The 14131-nt window shown below is 40.0% G+C and overlaps 3 protein-coding genes across 8 annotated transcripts; 2 read left to right on the top strand and 1 right to left on the bottom strand.

Annotated features, from left to right (window-relative positions):
- The first annotated feature begins 543 nt into the window (after nucleotides 1–543).
- Nucleotides 544–3905, top strand: plaat1 (phospholipase A and acyltransferase 1). Of its 5 annotated transcripts, none has more exons than XM_081709896.1 (6): nucleotides 880–1158; nucleotides 1697–1752; nucleotides 2333–2462; nucleotides 2556–2804; nucleotides 3054–3259; nucleotides 3569–3905. In XM_081709896.1, exons 1-6 carry the CDS (start codon nucleotides 1107–1109, stop codon nucleotides 3572–3574), a joined length of 699 nt encoding a protein of 232 aa, XP_081566022.1. In that variant the 5' UTR covers nucleotides 880–1106; the 3' UTR covers nucleotides 3575–3905. The 5 variants fall into 5 exon arrangements, 4 of the variants coding, with proteins under 4 accessions (XP_081566023.1, XP_081566022.1, XP_081566021.1 ...); XR_014122504.1 differs by having other exon boundaries at nucleotides 1033–1158; nucleotides 2556–2824; XM_081709897.1 differs by lacking the exon at nucleotides 880–1158 and adding an exon at nucleotides 544–814 and having other exon boundaries at nucleotides 3054–3905.
- Nucleotides 3906–3959: 54 nt separating this feature from the next.
- Nucleotides 3960–8175, top strand: LOC113578663 (eukaryotic initiation factor 4A-II-like). The gene is made up of 11 exons (XM_027012058.3): nucleotides 3960–4067; nucleotides 4774–4831; nucleotides 4918–5050; nucleotides 5234–5373; nucleotides 5521–5689; nucleotides 5942–6051; nucleotides 6833–6976; nucleotides 7225–7362; nucleotides 7450–7539; nucleotides 7767–7846; nucleotides 7966–8175. The coding sequence occupies exons 1-11, from the start codon at nucleotides 4039–4041 to the stop codon at nucleotides 8108–8110; spliced, it is 1236 nt and encodes a 411-aa protein (XP_026867859.1). The 5' UTR covers nucleotides 3960–4038; the 3' UTR covers nucleotides 8111–8175.
- An 896-nt stretch (nucleotides 8176–9071) lies between these two features.
- rfc4 (replication factor C (activator 1) 4) lies at nucleotides 9072–14112 on the bottom strand. Of its 2 annotated transcripts, none has more exons than XM_027012081.3 (11): nucleotides 13471–14112; nucleotides 13121–13260; nucleotides 12586–12664; nucleotides 11258–11337; nucleotides 10916–11035; nucleotides 10669–10812; nucleotides 10448–10568; nucleotides 10243–10368; nucleotides 10071–10151; nucleotides 9543–9656; nucleotides 9072–9288 (listed from the first exon to the last, which is right to left on the bottom strand). In XM_027012081.3, the coding sequence occupies exons 2-11, from the start codon at nucleotides 13231–13233 to the stop codon at nucleotides 9193–9195; spliced, it is 1074 nt and encodes a 357-aa protein (XP_026867882.2). In that variant the 5' UTR covers nucleotides 13234–13260; nucleotides 13471–14112; the 3' UTR covers nucleotides 9072–9192. The 2 variants fall into 2 exon arrangements, with proteins under 2 accessions (XP_026867882.2, XP_026867873.2); XM_027012072.3 differs by having other exon boundaries at nucleotides 13121–13243.
- Between the last annotated feature and the right edge of the window lie 19 nt (nucleotides 14113–14131).

Raw genomic sequence — 14131 nt, 5'->3', positions numbered from 1 at the left:
TTTGTTATGACTAAATTTTTTAAAGTGTCTCTGCTAGTCAGTGTAGTGAAAAACAAAACAACAACTCACTACTTTCTGTGACTGAGACACTCCCCTCACGCCACATATTAACACTCAGCGTCAAATATAACGAAGATAACATTACACGATAGCCTGAGCTATTTATAAGCCAGTCATCTCATTAGACTAACACATTGCTATCTGTTTACTAGCGTACAATTGACTGAAACCTAATAGCCTAACATTACAGCAATAAAATGTAATTACATATAGAAAAATTGAAATAATTAATCTAACTTCAATACCATGTTATATATCTGTTTGTATATCCTCTAGGTAACACAATAGTTTTTTTTAAACTATAGAAATGCAAATAATCAGTATGCACAGAAATTAAACATGGTATGATCTATAGTGGTGTACTCTAGGAGTCCAGTGCATATGTGAAATACTTAGTTAGCTAGACTACAGCCAACTAGCTATATCCATTTGGTCTCCCTCCCAAAGCAGAGGACAATGAGTGTTATCAGCACAATGAAAGCACTGACCTGTGAATGACACTGTTGTGCTGCTCTGCCTACCACCGGAGCAAGTTCAGACCACAGACAGCTTGCCCAGATCAGCAGTACCACTATGGGATCTCTAATGGTTTCTTTGTACATTGGCAAGTGGTAATCAGTAGCTGGATTTTTACGCTTTCTGGTAATCAATCACTTTATGGACTAGAGGAATATTCTCTTGGTTTCTCTACAACCCAGACTGAATCTAATGGAAGATTAATATAATTTTGGTCAAAAATGAACCTGCCTGTTAAGTGAGTATCGATTCATCTCCAGAAAAAATTGCCTGTATTGTGTGCCCTTTTTATTAAGTTTAAATTATTTGATTTTTACTTACTGTGCAATTTTTGTCAAAGCTATAGATTGAATTTGGAAACCTCAGTGGCTTTAGGTTTCAACAGTTCAGCCAATGAGCATGGTGCAGCAGTTGAAACATGAGAACAAAATAATCTGATCACCCCCAGGGGGTAAACCCAGAGAAAAGAATACAGCCTAATCAGAAGCAGTCAGGTTACAAGTATGTAAAGGTTTAAATCACAAGTATATATGTACAAGTATGTAATGGAGGAACTTTGTCATCTCAGCAATAACATTCAAGGTAAAAGAATAAAGCATATTAGATAGTAGGCTGATAATATTTTTTAGGTTGTTTGATGAGCCATCATAATTCTATTTGATTTAAATTAACATTACATGAGAAGGTTAGGTTGTATTTTTTGGGCATTATTTTCTATATCATTTTCTTTCTGTTTCTTTCTGTTGTGGCTATTGTGTGTTAGCCTGTGTATTGTATGTGCATGTGTGTGTTAATGACATCATCTATCCTCATTGTCCTGCAAAACTCCAGCACTCTCCGGCCTTTTCTCATCTCACTTTTACAATCAATTCACATAACATTCATAGCATAGATAAGATAAAAAGTTTGTTTAATATATGAATATTACATAGTCTATAAAGCTGTTTATATATATATATATATATATATATATATATATATATATATATATATATATAATTTTCCTAATCAGTTAAAAAATGCTACTTAAATGATATCACACGTAAGCATTTTTAAGTATGGTATAACAAACAAAAATGCCATCTAAAATCATAGAATCATAGATTGCTTTTCCTCACAGAATCTATACAGTTATGCAGTGGGATGATGGATAAACAACTAAGGGCAACCTATCCTGTGAGTAATAAACCTTTTAAAAGTACTAAATGATTAATTCAAAGATAATAACTCTATTATGTACCCAATGTGCACAAAAAAGAAATAATTACATACATTCATTTTCTAAACAGTTTTAAATGAGGCAAAAGTCAAATTATATATACACACACATACTTTCAATAAAGCAAACATGTAGGAATGCAGCATGCAGTATATTACTAATTTAGCCAAGGATTACCTTGGATGGTGCTTGTGAGAAGATTCTAGGAGCTGACTGAATCCTATGCTTTCAACCCAAAAGCGCTATACATAAAACTACACAAAGCATAAAGCTATGATTATGCATAAATTAACATTTTTAATATCTATTTGGAATCATTTGATGGCATGACAAATATTCCTGTAGACTTTAATCGGTGCATTGTTATTAATAAATATACTAATATTCAGTGCAGACCTTTTCATGAACAATGTTCAGCAAAACAATGTTCAGCAAGGTTATAATGTACATCACTGTATTCTTCTCTGGGTGTTCATAATTATACTTAGTATTTATTAATGTGTTAATAATTTATTAATGTGCATATTTGTGTTTCAGATGGCCACTATTGAACCAGACCCTTATAATGAGCCCCAGCCTGGTGATCTCATCGAGATCTTTCGACCAGCTTATCAGCACTGGGCACTGTATTTGGGAGAGGGATACATCATCAACCTTACACCAGTGGGTCAGTGCTCAATGTGTGTTTGTGTACATTTACTCACATATCCAAAACATGTACTGCATGCAATCTTCTGGGTCATTTCTACTTTTCCGACAGATGAGAATCAAGCAGCGGCCATGTCCAGTGTGAAATCAATGTTCAGTCGTAAGGCAGTGGTTCGTATGCAGCTCCTGAAAGATGTGGTGGGGGGAGATACTTTCCGTGTTAACAACAAATATGATGACAATCACACCCCCTTACCTGTTGGTAATATCATTCAGCGAGCTGAAGTCCTTATTGGTCAGGAAGTGTCATATGACCTCCTGGGTAATAACTGCGAGCACTTTGTCACCCTTCTGCGTTATGGTGAGGGCGTATCTGAGCAGGTCTGTCCATTTCCATCTCCTATCTTGTCCATTCACCACTTAAACAAATATATAAACTGAAGCATTAACAACAAAAAGCCAAACTTTGATGTCTGGAATATTATGTAGCTAACACCTTCTCATGAGAGGAAAGGTCTCACTACTGCATTCCCACTTCATGTTTTATTTTTTAAATGAAAAGATGAACACAAGTGCATTAAAAAAACTACATTGTGTTCTGTTTTGTCAGGCAACGCGTGCTATTGGGGCCATAAGTTTGGTGACAGCAGCAGCAAGTGCCTTCTCGGTGCTCGGATTAATCAACACTCGCTCCAGGAACAGACCTTTTTGACTTCACTATTTAAGCCCTTCCACTTCAGACCTATTACAACAAAAAGGATGCCCACACTGTCAATTCTTAAATCCTCTTGGCATAAAGCATATTTCGTTTTAATGGTGGGTAACTCCAAATTTGTGTACACTTGCATTTAGTGTTGCTTGGGTTCCACTTTGTTGCACTGAAGTTTTCAGCCTCATTTATATTAGTTTGTTTAAGATGAGCTGAGGCCTTTATTTGTTCTGCTAAATTAATAACATTATTTACAACATGATTACTACTGAGATTGAATATTTAATACAAAATTGTGGGTTTTGAAATGCATGATAAGATAATGTAAATGTTTTGGGTTTTTTTCAGTTGATTGTTATTCTTTGAAAAGGTTTAACACTAGTATGACAGCATAACTAATATATCCACTATTGTAGGGTTGATTTTCTGGTGGATCAATTACAAACTTTTTACTGTTTGATCACACTTTGGAGAACAATGCCACATCTTTGGTGCGACGTCGCCTACGATTTTTGACTACAATTCCCTGGAAGCAACGGGTCGAGGTTTCCGCCCGCCCGAGCGTCCTTGGGAGACCCCGTAGTAGTTGGAAACGTTCATTTGTTTTACCGCAATATCCCTCCGCGACTTTCTATAGTTCACAAAATTGTGTATCATATGTCACACACTCGTATGGATGGATCTGAAGTCGCTCCATATCGTGTTCAAACGTTGTTTAACAATGACAATAAAATCAAACGAAATACGTCTTTACATGGTCGATGTTTTTTTAAATGTATTAATTATTTTAAAAAATTTGCCGGAAGCTAGAGTTCTGGCTGACTGAAACGTATTGCGCGTGCAGTGTACTTCCTCTTCAATCGAGCGCTGAGGCATCGGTCGGACCATGTCAAGCAGTTCTGCGGATTATAACAGGTATTAACGGCATTATAACCGGTATTAATGGCACGCAGGGACAGACGCCTCTGGGACGAGCTTGACATTGTGTACGTTACAACCCCCGAGATATGAGTTGTAACGTCCACTGTTGGTTCACCGTGGATGCCCATCTGTTATCCAAATGTGCTAGCAATGTCTGGGTTGGTAGCCTAACAGATAGCTATCGTCAACTGGCCAATTTGTTAGCTACGGTAGCTAGCTGTCTAGGCTGTATCGCCAGCAAAAGATCATTCTGGCCATTAGGCGAATAAATATACTACTTATACGTGTAAAATGCATGTCTTAACCTACCTGCGGTAGTTGTCTAAAGGACGAAGTCCGAAATGCCAACCACCCTGAGCCTGGAGGCTGTCAAGCAAGTCCCCAGCTAGGCTAGGTTAGCTACTCTGGCCCAGAGATGTTCCGCTGGAACTTAACCAGCTCCGATATCCACATCCCCAGCTTGATCATAATCACGTAAACTAATCATCCCTCAGACTGATAAGACGCTAGATAATACACACATAACTAGCCCTTTGAGTTTTGTAAAAGCCAAGTGTGCTTTGACTGCCACACCCCTCGCATTACAGCTAAAGTGCATTTCATAAATGGTAGCTAACGTTATAACTACAACTAGTATAATCATAAAGGTGAATGGTTTTTATAGTTGTGTGTATTGATTGTTAGTTGGTAATAACTTCAGCTCTAGAGACAGAGACCATGGGGGCCCTGATGGAATGGAGCCCGATGGCATCATTGAGGTGAGTTGCTACATGTATAATAGTATAGTAATAAATGTGTTATAGTATTGTGCCAACTTTGAACAGAACCATTTTTTGCTCTACAGAGCAACTGGAATGAGATTACAGACAATTTTGATGACATGAACTTAAAGGAAACCCTCCTTCGAGGTATCTATGCTTATGGTTTTGAAAAACCATCAGCCATTCAGCAGAGGGCAATCATTCCCTGCATTAAAGGTAAGAACTGCGAAATCACAAACTACTTTCTTTTACGTGTCCGCTGGGATAAAGCTTCCACGACAGGTTTTTTTTAATCATTAGTTTTGTTCCATTTGATTTTACTTCAAAAATCACAGATCTATAAACATTCATTAAATAACTGATAACTTATCACTCATGTTGCTTTTCCTCTTTCAAAAGGTTATGATGTTATTGCTCAGGCTCAGTCAGGCACTGGAAAGACAGCTACATTTGCCATTTCCATCTTGCAGCAGTTGGATTTAGAGCAGAAAGAAACGCAGGCTCTGGTGCTGGCTCCTACTAGAGAACTGGCCCAACAGGTGCGCTCTCCCTGAGGCTATGCAGTAAGACACCGATGCAGGATGCTGCACCATATTTCAAATTTATAACATCAGAAATTGCTTTTTTTTTCCTAGCGTCTATCGGGTTTTAGAAACCATAATTACACGTATGTGTTTTTAAATCAGATTCAAAAAGTAATCCTGGCTCTTGGTGACTACATGGGAGCCACGTGCCATGCTTGCATTGGTGGAACAAACGTGCGAAACGAGATGCAGAAGCTCCAGGCAGAGGCCTATCACATAGTGGTTGGCACCCCAGGACGCGTTTTTGACATGCTGAACAGGCGATTCCTGTGTAAGTAACACCCTGATGGGCACTTTATGCTTGTACTCTCCTATGATGTGCTCTTCAACCAAGCACTCTACTGCCCTACCCAAAGGCAGTGTGGCGTAGAGGATCTTCGTAATGGTTAAAGAGCATTTAGAGAGATGCTCACTCGACATGATCTTGGTGGTGTGGTTTACATGGTTTAGCATGTTGGTGGAGTAGCAGGCTCACATGAGCTTTGTAGTTGGGAGGCAAACTGTTTCCTCTCATTTTGCCCAGCTCCTAAGTGGATCAAGATGTTTGTCTTGGATGAAGCTGATGAAATGCTGAGCAGAGGATTCAAGGATCAGATCTATGAAATTTTTCAAAAGTTAAGCACCAATATTCAAGTGAGTGCCGGTGATTTTTTTAAAAAAAAAGACTGCCACTTGATCCCAAAGCAAACAGTTTTTCAAAGCAAGCTCACTGGTTGTGTGGACATGCTGTATAAACCTGGCATGCACTTCTCTATACTTAGATTATATGAATAATTAGCTCTTTGATGGCTAAGCAGTTCTATATGCTTAATAATCAGATCTGATCTTCTGGCCTGGATACAGTTTATCAGTTCTTTTCATGTTATCAAATTCATCAGATCACTCTATTTCATCCTCTCAGTACCATTTAGCCACTTGTTTTGGTCTCTGGACAGTTCCATTCAAAAACTGGATGCTTTGTGTCATGACTAAAGTTGCTATGTTTGCCTTTGGCAACTTTGTGTTGAACATATTTTTTCAAAAAAAATTGCCTAAGAATTATTTTAACTTTACAGATCCCTTTTTTTGAGTTGTTGTGTTCAGTGTTCCATGTTTTGAGCATTTGCCTTGAAGTGTATATTGATAATGGTGAACAGAAGCAAGAGTGTTCATACATCCAGCACAGCTTGTGATGGTGTATGAAAATATACAGAAAGTATTTTAATGTAGTAGTATGTTGTCCAACTTTCCATCATGTTTCTTTAGCCATACCCAATAATGGCCTTTAAGGCTAGTATAGACCTGATTTATGGTAAATCTCTGGTAACTGGGGCATGATAAATTAATGCTAAGGATCAGGCCTGGTAATGTGAATCTTTTTCCTTTTTTCGATGGGTGGTGTGCATTTTGTGTAACAGAACTTATCTTGTTCCAGGTTGTGCTTCTCTCTGCTACAATGCCCACTGAAGTTTTGGAAGTGACCAAAAAATTTATGCGAGAACCTGTTCGGATCCTCGTGAAAAAAGAGGAGCTTACCCTAGAGGGGATCAAGCAGTTTTACATCAATGTGGAACGTGAGGTGAGTTTAAAAAAAAAAAATCTGCCCAGAAAGTGTCAGGAGTTTTAAAACTCTCAAAGAATGTTAATCTGATCCCAAAAGAAAGCTACTAAATAGGAGAGGGAGGATTAGTACAACTTTCATATATTTAATCTAAGATGATAACATCAGCCCATACCTTTTGAGCCAGGGAAAAATCTAAAATACGAGTGGCAATTTCAGTGCAGTCTAAAAGCTGAGGTGTGTTGCGTCTCAATCCGTTTCAACAGGAGTGGAAGTTGGACACACTTTGTGACCTTTATGAGACACTGACAATCACCCAGGCTGTGATTTTCCTGAATACAAGGAGAAAGGTGGACTGGCTGACTGAGAAGATGCATGCTAGAGACTTCACTGTCTCTGCCTTGGTAGGAAACATGCATGGGCTGGACACACTGTAACTGCAAAATGCTGTTTGGATCAGTTATACTGATACAAAGCTTGGATTCTTCCAGCATGGAGACATGGACCAGAAGGAACGCGATGTGATCATGAGGGAATTTAGATCTGGATCCAGCAGGGTGCTCATCACTACAGATTTGCTGGTGAAGTTTCTTTGTTCTTTAGCTTTCAGTGACTCAGCTGGTTTCCCCAATCACAATGTTAAAGATAAATATAACACTGTCATCATATTTGAAGTGATGCATACTGTATCACTACTGCACTTTGGGGATAGTAGGCCCTGATCAGTTTGAATACTAATTGGCAAAATAAGGTAGTTTTATGTCATCACACCTTTGTAATGCGAGCTCACTTATTGTTCCTAATGCAGGCCCGTGGCATTGACGTGCAACAAGTGTCTCTAGTCATCAACTATGATTTGCCCACCAACCGAGAAAACTACATCCACAGGTTGGTACTGGTGAGCATTTCACCCTAATCTATGGGTGCTCTCATCTCTCACCCTAATCTATGGGTAGTCATTGGACTTGTTTTTTTAACTGCACCCCCACCCCCTTCCACTCGCACAGAATTGGACGCGGAGGCCGCTTTGGCAGGAAGGGAGTTGCTATTAACTTTGTCACCGAAGAGGACAAGAGGATCCTTCGGGACATTGAGACTTTTTACAACACTACAGTTGAGGAGATGCCTATGAATGTTGCTGATCTGATTTAAATCCCTGGGCTGTTTGCTTTTATTGAGGTGCTTACTGTTGCTCAATAAACAGAGGTGCATTGTCATTATTGTATTGGAAAAAATATTTGAATCTTCTGGTCTCAATGCTACAAGTGGATCATAAAGTCCAGTTTTTGCAAACCGAAGCAATTTTGGTCGCAAGCTCTTGCCAGGATTGTTGTAGACGCTGTCCTCTTTACCAGTGGTCTGCTGGAGAGTGGTAACGCCATGAGGTCTTTACAGTTATTATTTCATAAGGATTTTTTTCTTAGACAAATAAAGGTGTGTGTATTAGATGTTCTTTATCGTTTGATAATTTACTTGTGGACTAAAAGGTATAAGTGCTGTATCAAGTCTGCCAGCTATGTGAAACCAACATACCTACAGTTATTGTAGTTCACAGGTCAGACTGAATGGCCTTTCCAAATTATATAAACACTTTTTAGTCAATATAATGTTTGTATTAAAGCTATTAAATCATGCATAACCAGAACATAGCACAGAGGGTTTTCTGGTCCATTGTACAATATAGTAATATATAGCACTTCAATGAGCATTAAATGTATTTGAGTTAAAAAATAAAGCAAAATGTTCTTGTGAGTTTTTTTTCCCCCCCTCACTCAGTAAACGGTAAGGCTTAAGTAACTGAGACAGTACTTGTATCTTTATGTCTGTGCAACACAGCAACACATTGGATAACTGTTGTATTCTTTTGCTCTTAATATATGCCAAGAAATGTTTTACCATGACTAAAAGTTGCCATGCATCACAACTGCAGGCACTGCATATGCAGGAGAGACAGTGTGTACTTCTGCAGCATTATGGAGTACTCCAGTGACACTTTTCAGTCTTGCTTGTGCTGTTTCTTTAAAAGGTGTAATTTGATATCCACTCAAATAGATTCTGAGAAGTGCACTTATCTCCTACCACTGCTAACTGATGCATCCAGCACAGATCAGGATTCAAGCTGTGCAGAAAAAGTTTAATTACAACTTGTTTTAAAGTACAAAAATAAGGGAATGATTCAGGACACTCCAACGTAGTTCAGAAGGATGGCTCCAGTGGAACTGTCTGTGGTGAGCTCAGTTGCTCTGCGTAGCCTGTTGCATGATAACAGCACATAGTCCCAGCAGCTGCAGGTACTCATCAGCACCGTCCACCAAGCACTTATCAACTACCTAAAGACAACGTAACAAATGCATCACTCAGCTTCCCGCCAATTTAGACACAGTGAGCCTTCGCTCACACGTGCAGCGGTTTCACAAAAGACAGTGACCAGGCCTCTGGGAATGCCCTTTGACTAGAATCGTCTGAACTGCAAGTCATTCCTGGTACGTTCCTTCACGAGAACATTTTCTTCAAATGCGGAAACGTGGAATATGAAATTCACACGAGCACTGCCGTTTTTAGGCATTTGTTGCCCACCACTTACCGCCATCTTCTCTGTGATAGCAGACTTCTGTTTGTCGCTGAGGCGCTCCTCTATGATGATATCGTGGAGCTGGCTGAGAACCTGTGTGGCAGCATAGCCTTCATCTATTATGTTCTGTGAGGGCAAAGGGAATGGTGGCTCAGCACGTTTTTGGGCAGTGAAACACAAGAGTTTCAGTGGACCTGTCTATTTAAAAGTTTAGGGGACTATAACTAGTTGCAATGACATGGCAGACTTGAGTAATGGAACTGTGAGACACATGCTTATGTTCCTAGACGCTTTTATCTGAATGTAGCCAAATTCCAACCATAATCAGTATTTTAATGTGCATTTAAATATTTACAGACTGGTACAAGGTGGGGCTCAGTTTGCTAAAAGCACTGTAGTATTCAAGCAAGTTTTAAACTGAAACTGTTAGAGTGCTCAATGTCGCACTCACTATAACATTTAACAATGACCCAAGTACTACTATGCTTTTGGTAAACCTAGCCTGGATGAGATCATAACTAACAGTACTTTAGTATTTACCTTCACAGCAATCTCTAGTTTTTCAAAGGTGCCTTTGTAACAGGTTTGGAGCAGGTTTTCAATTACTTTAGGTGGAACCACCTATAATGAAAATATATTCGTTTTTAAAAACAAGCACAAAAGCACAAAGTAACAAGCATAAGGAGGACACGGAGCCACTGAGAGGACTGACCGCTGCAGTTTCTGTGACTATGCTCTCCGTGACCTCTTTCTCTGCGCTCAGCCTTGCTGCACTCTGGAGAAGTGTTATGGCTTTTCGGAGATCCCCCTCCGACACCTTCACCAGCGCGTCGATCCCCTGTGAGAGAGCACATGATACTGCTGTGTTTGTTTGTTTGTTTGTTTTTGCTTGACACTGCCAAAAGCCTACAGTTTACCTCTTTGGTGTATTTGAGGCTCTCCTTCTCGCATATTTCTAGCAGCCGCTCCTGCTGGACCTCGTTAGCAAGAGGTTTGAAGCGAAACTTCGAGCACCGGGATGTCAAAGGCTCGATGATTCTAGAACAAGCAACGGCTACATTATAGAAATCACTGTTTTTTCCCCTCAAAAGGAAATTCCTCAGTTAACCTGCAGTCTGAGGAATAGGCACCGCCTGACCTGCTGATGTAGTTGCATATGAGACAGAAGCGGGTGGTGCGCGATTCCTTCTCCATGGTGCGCCTCAGTGCTGCCTGGGCAGGGTTGGTCATTGAATCGGCCTCATCCAGTATTATAATTTTAAACGGAGGACACGCCTTCCCGCTGTAGGATGTACAGCCAAACACTTACACAGAGACCCTCCATACAAACCAGATTAGTCAGTAATGTGTTATTCTTTCATTCTGTTTCAAAACGTCTGACTCACTCTGGTCGGGTACCAGCCACCGTCAGCTGAGCAAAATTCTTCACCTTCTCACGAATCACCTGAATCCCTCTTTCATCAGAGGCATTCAGCTCCAGCACCCTTTGTCGGTACAACTCTGGCCTGCAAGCAAAGGAGACTCTGCTCACTGCCAGCATAACTTTGCAGTTACCAGACTGCATTTTTCATTCCCTGTCCTTTTAAAACTAGCTTAAACTAAGCGCATAGCTGTACTGGCTATACCTTAGAAACTGTTAGATAAACTGTTCAAGACAACTCCATCTCTTCCCACAAAGAACTCTACACTTGAAAGAAAACAGTCTAATGATCACAATAGGTTTGTACCCATAAAGCTCTCTTGCTGCAGCAAGAATAGTGGAGGTCTTTCCTGTTCCAGGTGGGCCATAAAAGAGCAAGTTAGGTAGCTGGAGGCAGAGAAAAGGGGGAAAAAAAATCGCAAGTATAAATACATGCACAAGTTTCAGTTCTAAACCTTTGACAATAACATGGCAATTTGTCAGTCTAAGAACCTGTGTGTTCAAGGATGTGCATGTGTGAGAAAAGCTGTAATGAATGGAACACAGCATAAAATGAGTTGCCACTTATTAGGTACATGCACTACTGTTTCAGAGATTTGAACAAAAACAGTGTGAAAATAGGGCGAAATCCTGTGCACGAAAAAGCCTTGTGGATCAGCAGGACCAAACGAGAACAGCAAGAATGGTGTAAACAACCACACACAAATCTGGTTTGCAGACTGAATGTTCTCAAAACTAGTTACTTGTATTGCGTAGGCTGTAAAGTAAGACCAGAAACATGTGTGTCCATGTTCTGGTGGTCATAGGACCCACAGCAAGCTAATACAGAGCAGGTAGGTCAGTGTCTAGTCTTATCCACGACAGTGTGCAAGTGTGGCTGGAGGGTTTTTGTTCCAGCCAAGCAGGAGCACACCCAATTTAAATCAATTGGTCTCAGTGTACAAACTTCATCTGGTCTCCAGACTGTTTGTATTAACATCCTGTAAATTGGACCTTTGCCAATAATACTTGACACCCTTGACCTAGGTGAACGCAATAAACTGGCAACTCATTGTATAGTGCCCTCTATAAGCACTTCTTTTTAGATTTACAACATTTGGCTGATGCTTTTATCCAAAGCAACTTACAATTATAACTGAACACAACTTGAGTAATTGAGGGTTAAGGGTCTTGCTCAGAGTCCCAACAGTGGTAACTTGGCAGTAGTGGGCCTTGAACTGGCAACCTTCTGATTACTGGTTGAGTACCTTTACCACTGAGCTACCACTCTGCTGCACAGAATGCAATACAGCAGCGAATAAGCCCTATTTATAACCCAACAGAAACCTAATAAGGACTGCAAAGAGAGGTGAGCTCAGTACAGTGGTTGTACCAAGAACAACCAGTGAACCAGCTAGCACCCTGGCCACTCGCACAAGGTACTTACTTGGGTGCAATTAAATACTGTTGTTACAGACATAGTGCTTGTTATAGAACTTGACCTTTGCCGCCAGACACTATATTAAGTTCACATTTTAAATTTCAAATCCAAAGGTTTTTTTTGTGTACAGCCATTATAATGGAAGAAAACGGAAAGCCTCATAACTCTACCAAAAGAATTTAACAGAATCAGGCTGTACATTTAAAAACACTCACATCAGCGCCCTCTAGTGACTTCTTCAAAACGGCAACAACCTCCTCCTGAAAAGCCACTTCATTGACACACTTCGGTCTGCTGTTTGAAGAAGAATCCAGTTTATTATGAAACGGACAACACGCAGTGACCTCATGCAGTAAATACAAGACTACTGTCAGTTCTGAAAAACTTGACACGAAATACCAAAAGTGAAGAGCAGAGTACAGTACATTATGTCATACTTTTATTTGTAATGGTATTTAATGTGTTTTCTTGTTTTTAGCATTGCTGCTACCTGAAACGTAACCCGAGTACCTCAATTCAGTAATGAATACTTGTTCTGGAATGACAATAAATCTGAAAAAGTTACACTCACTGGCTACATCTACCTAAATGTGCATTTTATAGGTGTAGAATTAGAGACGGTAGCCCATGTGTTGCCAGGTTAAATTTGTCAGCGATTCTCATTCACTTCTGACCGGATATTATTTGGGGGGCCACATCATTAAATCAACAATGACGAATTAACCATACATGTCAGTAACGACCACTTACTATTTTTCTACCCACGGTACTGGTTTCTGTTTCTTTTCTCCACTGGTCGAAGCTGCTGCCTTGTCCCTCTGGGGTTTGACACTTTGTGTAGATCCTTTCAAAAAAGCCTGCATGTTTTTCGTCCTAGACAGAGTTAATAACTTTAAAAAAAACAACAACATACAAGCCATCATTTGTTAAGAATATTAAGCGAAACTGAGCTAACAGCAGCCAACCTCGCTGGCCAGAACGATTCTCACTAAAGTCAACCAGAAAGTGTTAATTAAACGCGAAGCTAGCGGATAGTGTTAGGCGATAAATAAGTGCAACTATAACATCCAGAAATGCACATATTACCAAAACACCCTTACCTATAAACGGCGACTTCTGGAAGGTTGGCGAGTCTAAATTACTCAAGTAGGACGTAGCTGCAGACTCCCGCCAGACGCACAGACGATGACGTCGCGGAACGTCACACTAGCTGTTACTGGCCTCGTGTGTACATGATTATACGATCAGGCCACATTAAATTGTTCAGGATATATTGATGTAATGCGTATTTTACTCAAGAGCTTCGAATGCTATTTTTCGCTTTCTCACTTTCACGGAGACCAGAACAAATTTGTAGATATTGACATTAAAATGTAATTTCCCCGAACGCGTTATGAAATAGGCGTGCGTTTTGATTCAAGTTATTACACGATGCAGATATGGGACCAAGTGTTTCGTATGCTGTTTACCGATGTCGTATTTTTAAAAAACTCACCACCTAATCAACATTTAGAAACATTTTCTCTTAAATGGCATGTTCCAGAATCAACAGCCAACCGACACACCTTTAATTTGGATTTATAATATGACTAATATACAACTTTAAAAGAAACAAACCACCCATCAACCCCCCTACAGCAGAACAGCTCTCTCTCGGTGGTCGCTGTCGAAACCCTTTTTTTCGATCATCCATTGGTTATGTCTGCTGAATCGCTATTTTCCCTTTTCGAGCATCCGTCGGTTATGTCTGCGACCCCTCTG

The sequence above is a fragment of the Electrophorus electricus genome, chromosome 3 (assembly GCF_041902795.1).
Source record: "Electrophorus electricus isolate QZ-2024a chromosome 3, ASM4190279v1, whole genome shotgun sequence".
In the NCBI taxonomy this organism is placed as follows: Eukaryota; Metazoa; Chordata; class Actinopteri; order Gymnotiformes; family Gymnotidae; genus Electrophorus; species Electrophorus electricus.
Note: the sequence above shows the minus strand (reverse complement) of the source record. Positions and strands in the feature narration are given on the sequence as shown.

What these genes read in the sequence shown, in the direction of transcription:
- plaat1 (XM_081709895.1), top strand. Translation starts at nt 1,107, where the DNA reads ATGTACAAGTATGTAATGGAGGAACTTTGTCATCTCAGCAATAACATT. An exon ending in AACTAAGGGCAACCTATCCT is followed by an intron (nt 1,753 to 2,332) that starts GTGAGTAATAAA and finishes TTTGTGTTTCAG; the next exon opens with ATGGCCACTATTGAACCAGA. An exon ending in CATCAACCTTACACCAGTGG is followed by an intron (nt 2,463 to 2,555) that starts GTCAGTGCTCAA and finishes CTTTTCCGACAG; the next exon opens with ATGAGAATCAAGCAGCGGCC.
- LOC113578663 (XM_027012058.3), top strand. Translation starts at nt 4,039, where the DNA reads ATGTCAAGCAGTTCTGCGGATTATAACAG. An exon ending in ACATCAATGTGGAACGTGAG is followed by an intron (nt 6,977 to 7,224) that starts GTGAGTTTAAAA and finishes CCGTTTCAACAG; the next exon opens with GAGTGGAAGTTGGACACACT. An exon ending in ACTTCACTGTCTCTGCCTTG is followed by an intron (nt 7,363 to 7,449) that starts GTAGGAAACATG and finishes GGATTCTTCCAG; the next exon opens with CATGGAGACATGGACCAGAA.
- rfc4 (XM_027012081.3), bottom strand. Translation starts at nt 13,233, where the DNA reads ATGCAGGCTTTTTTGAAAGGATCTACACAAAGTGTCAAACCCCAGAGG. An exon ending in TAGTCACAGAAACTGCAGCG is followed by an intron (nt 10,152 to 10,242) that starts GTCAGTCCTCTC and finishes TTTTCATTATAG; the next exon opens with GTGGTTCCACCTAAAGTAAT. An exon ending in CTATCACAGAGAAGATGGCG is followed by an intron (nt 9,289 to 9,542) that starts GTAAGTGGTGGG and finishes CGTTGTCTTTAG; the next exon opens with GTAGTTGATAAGTGCTTGGT.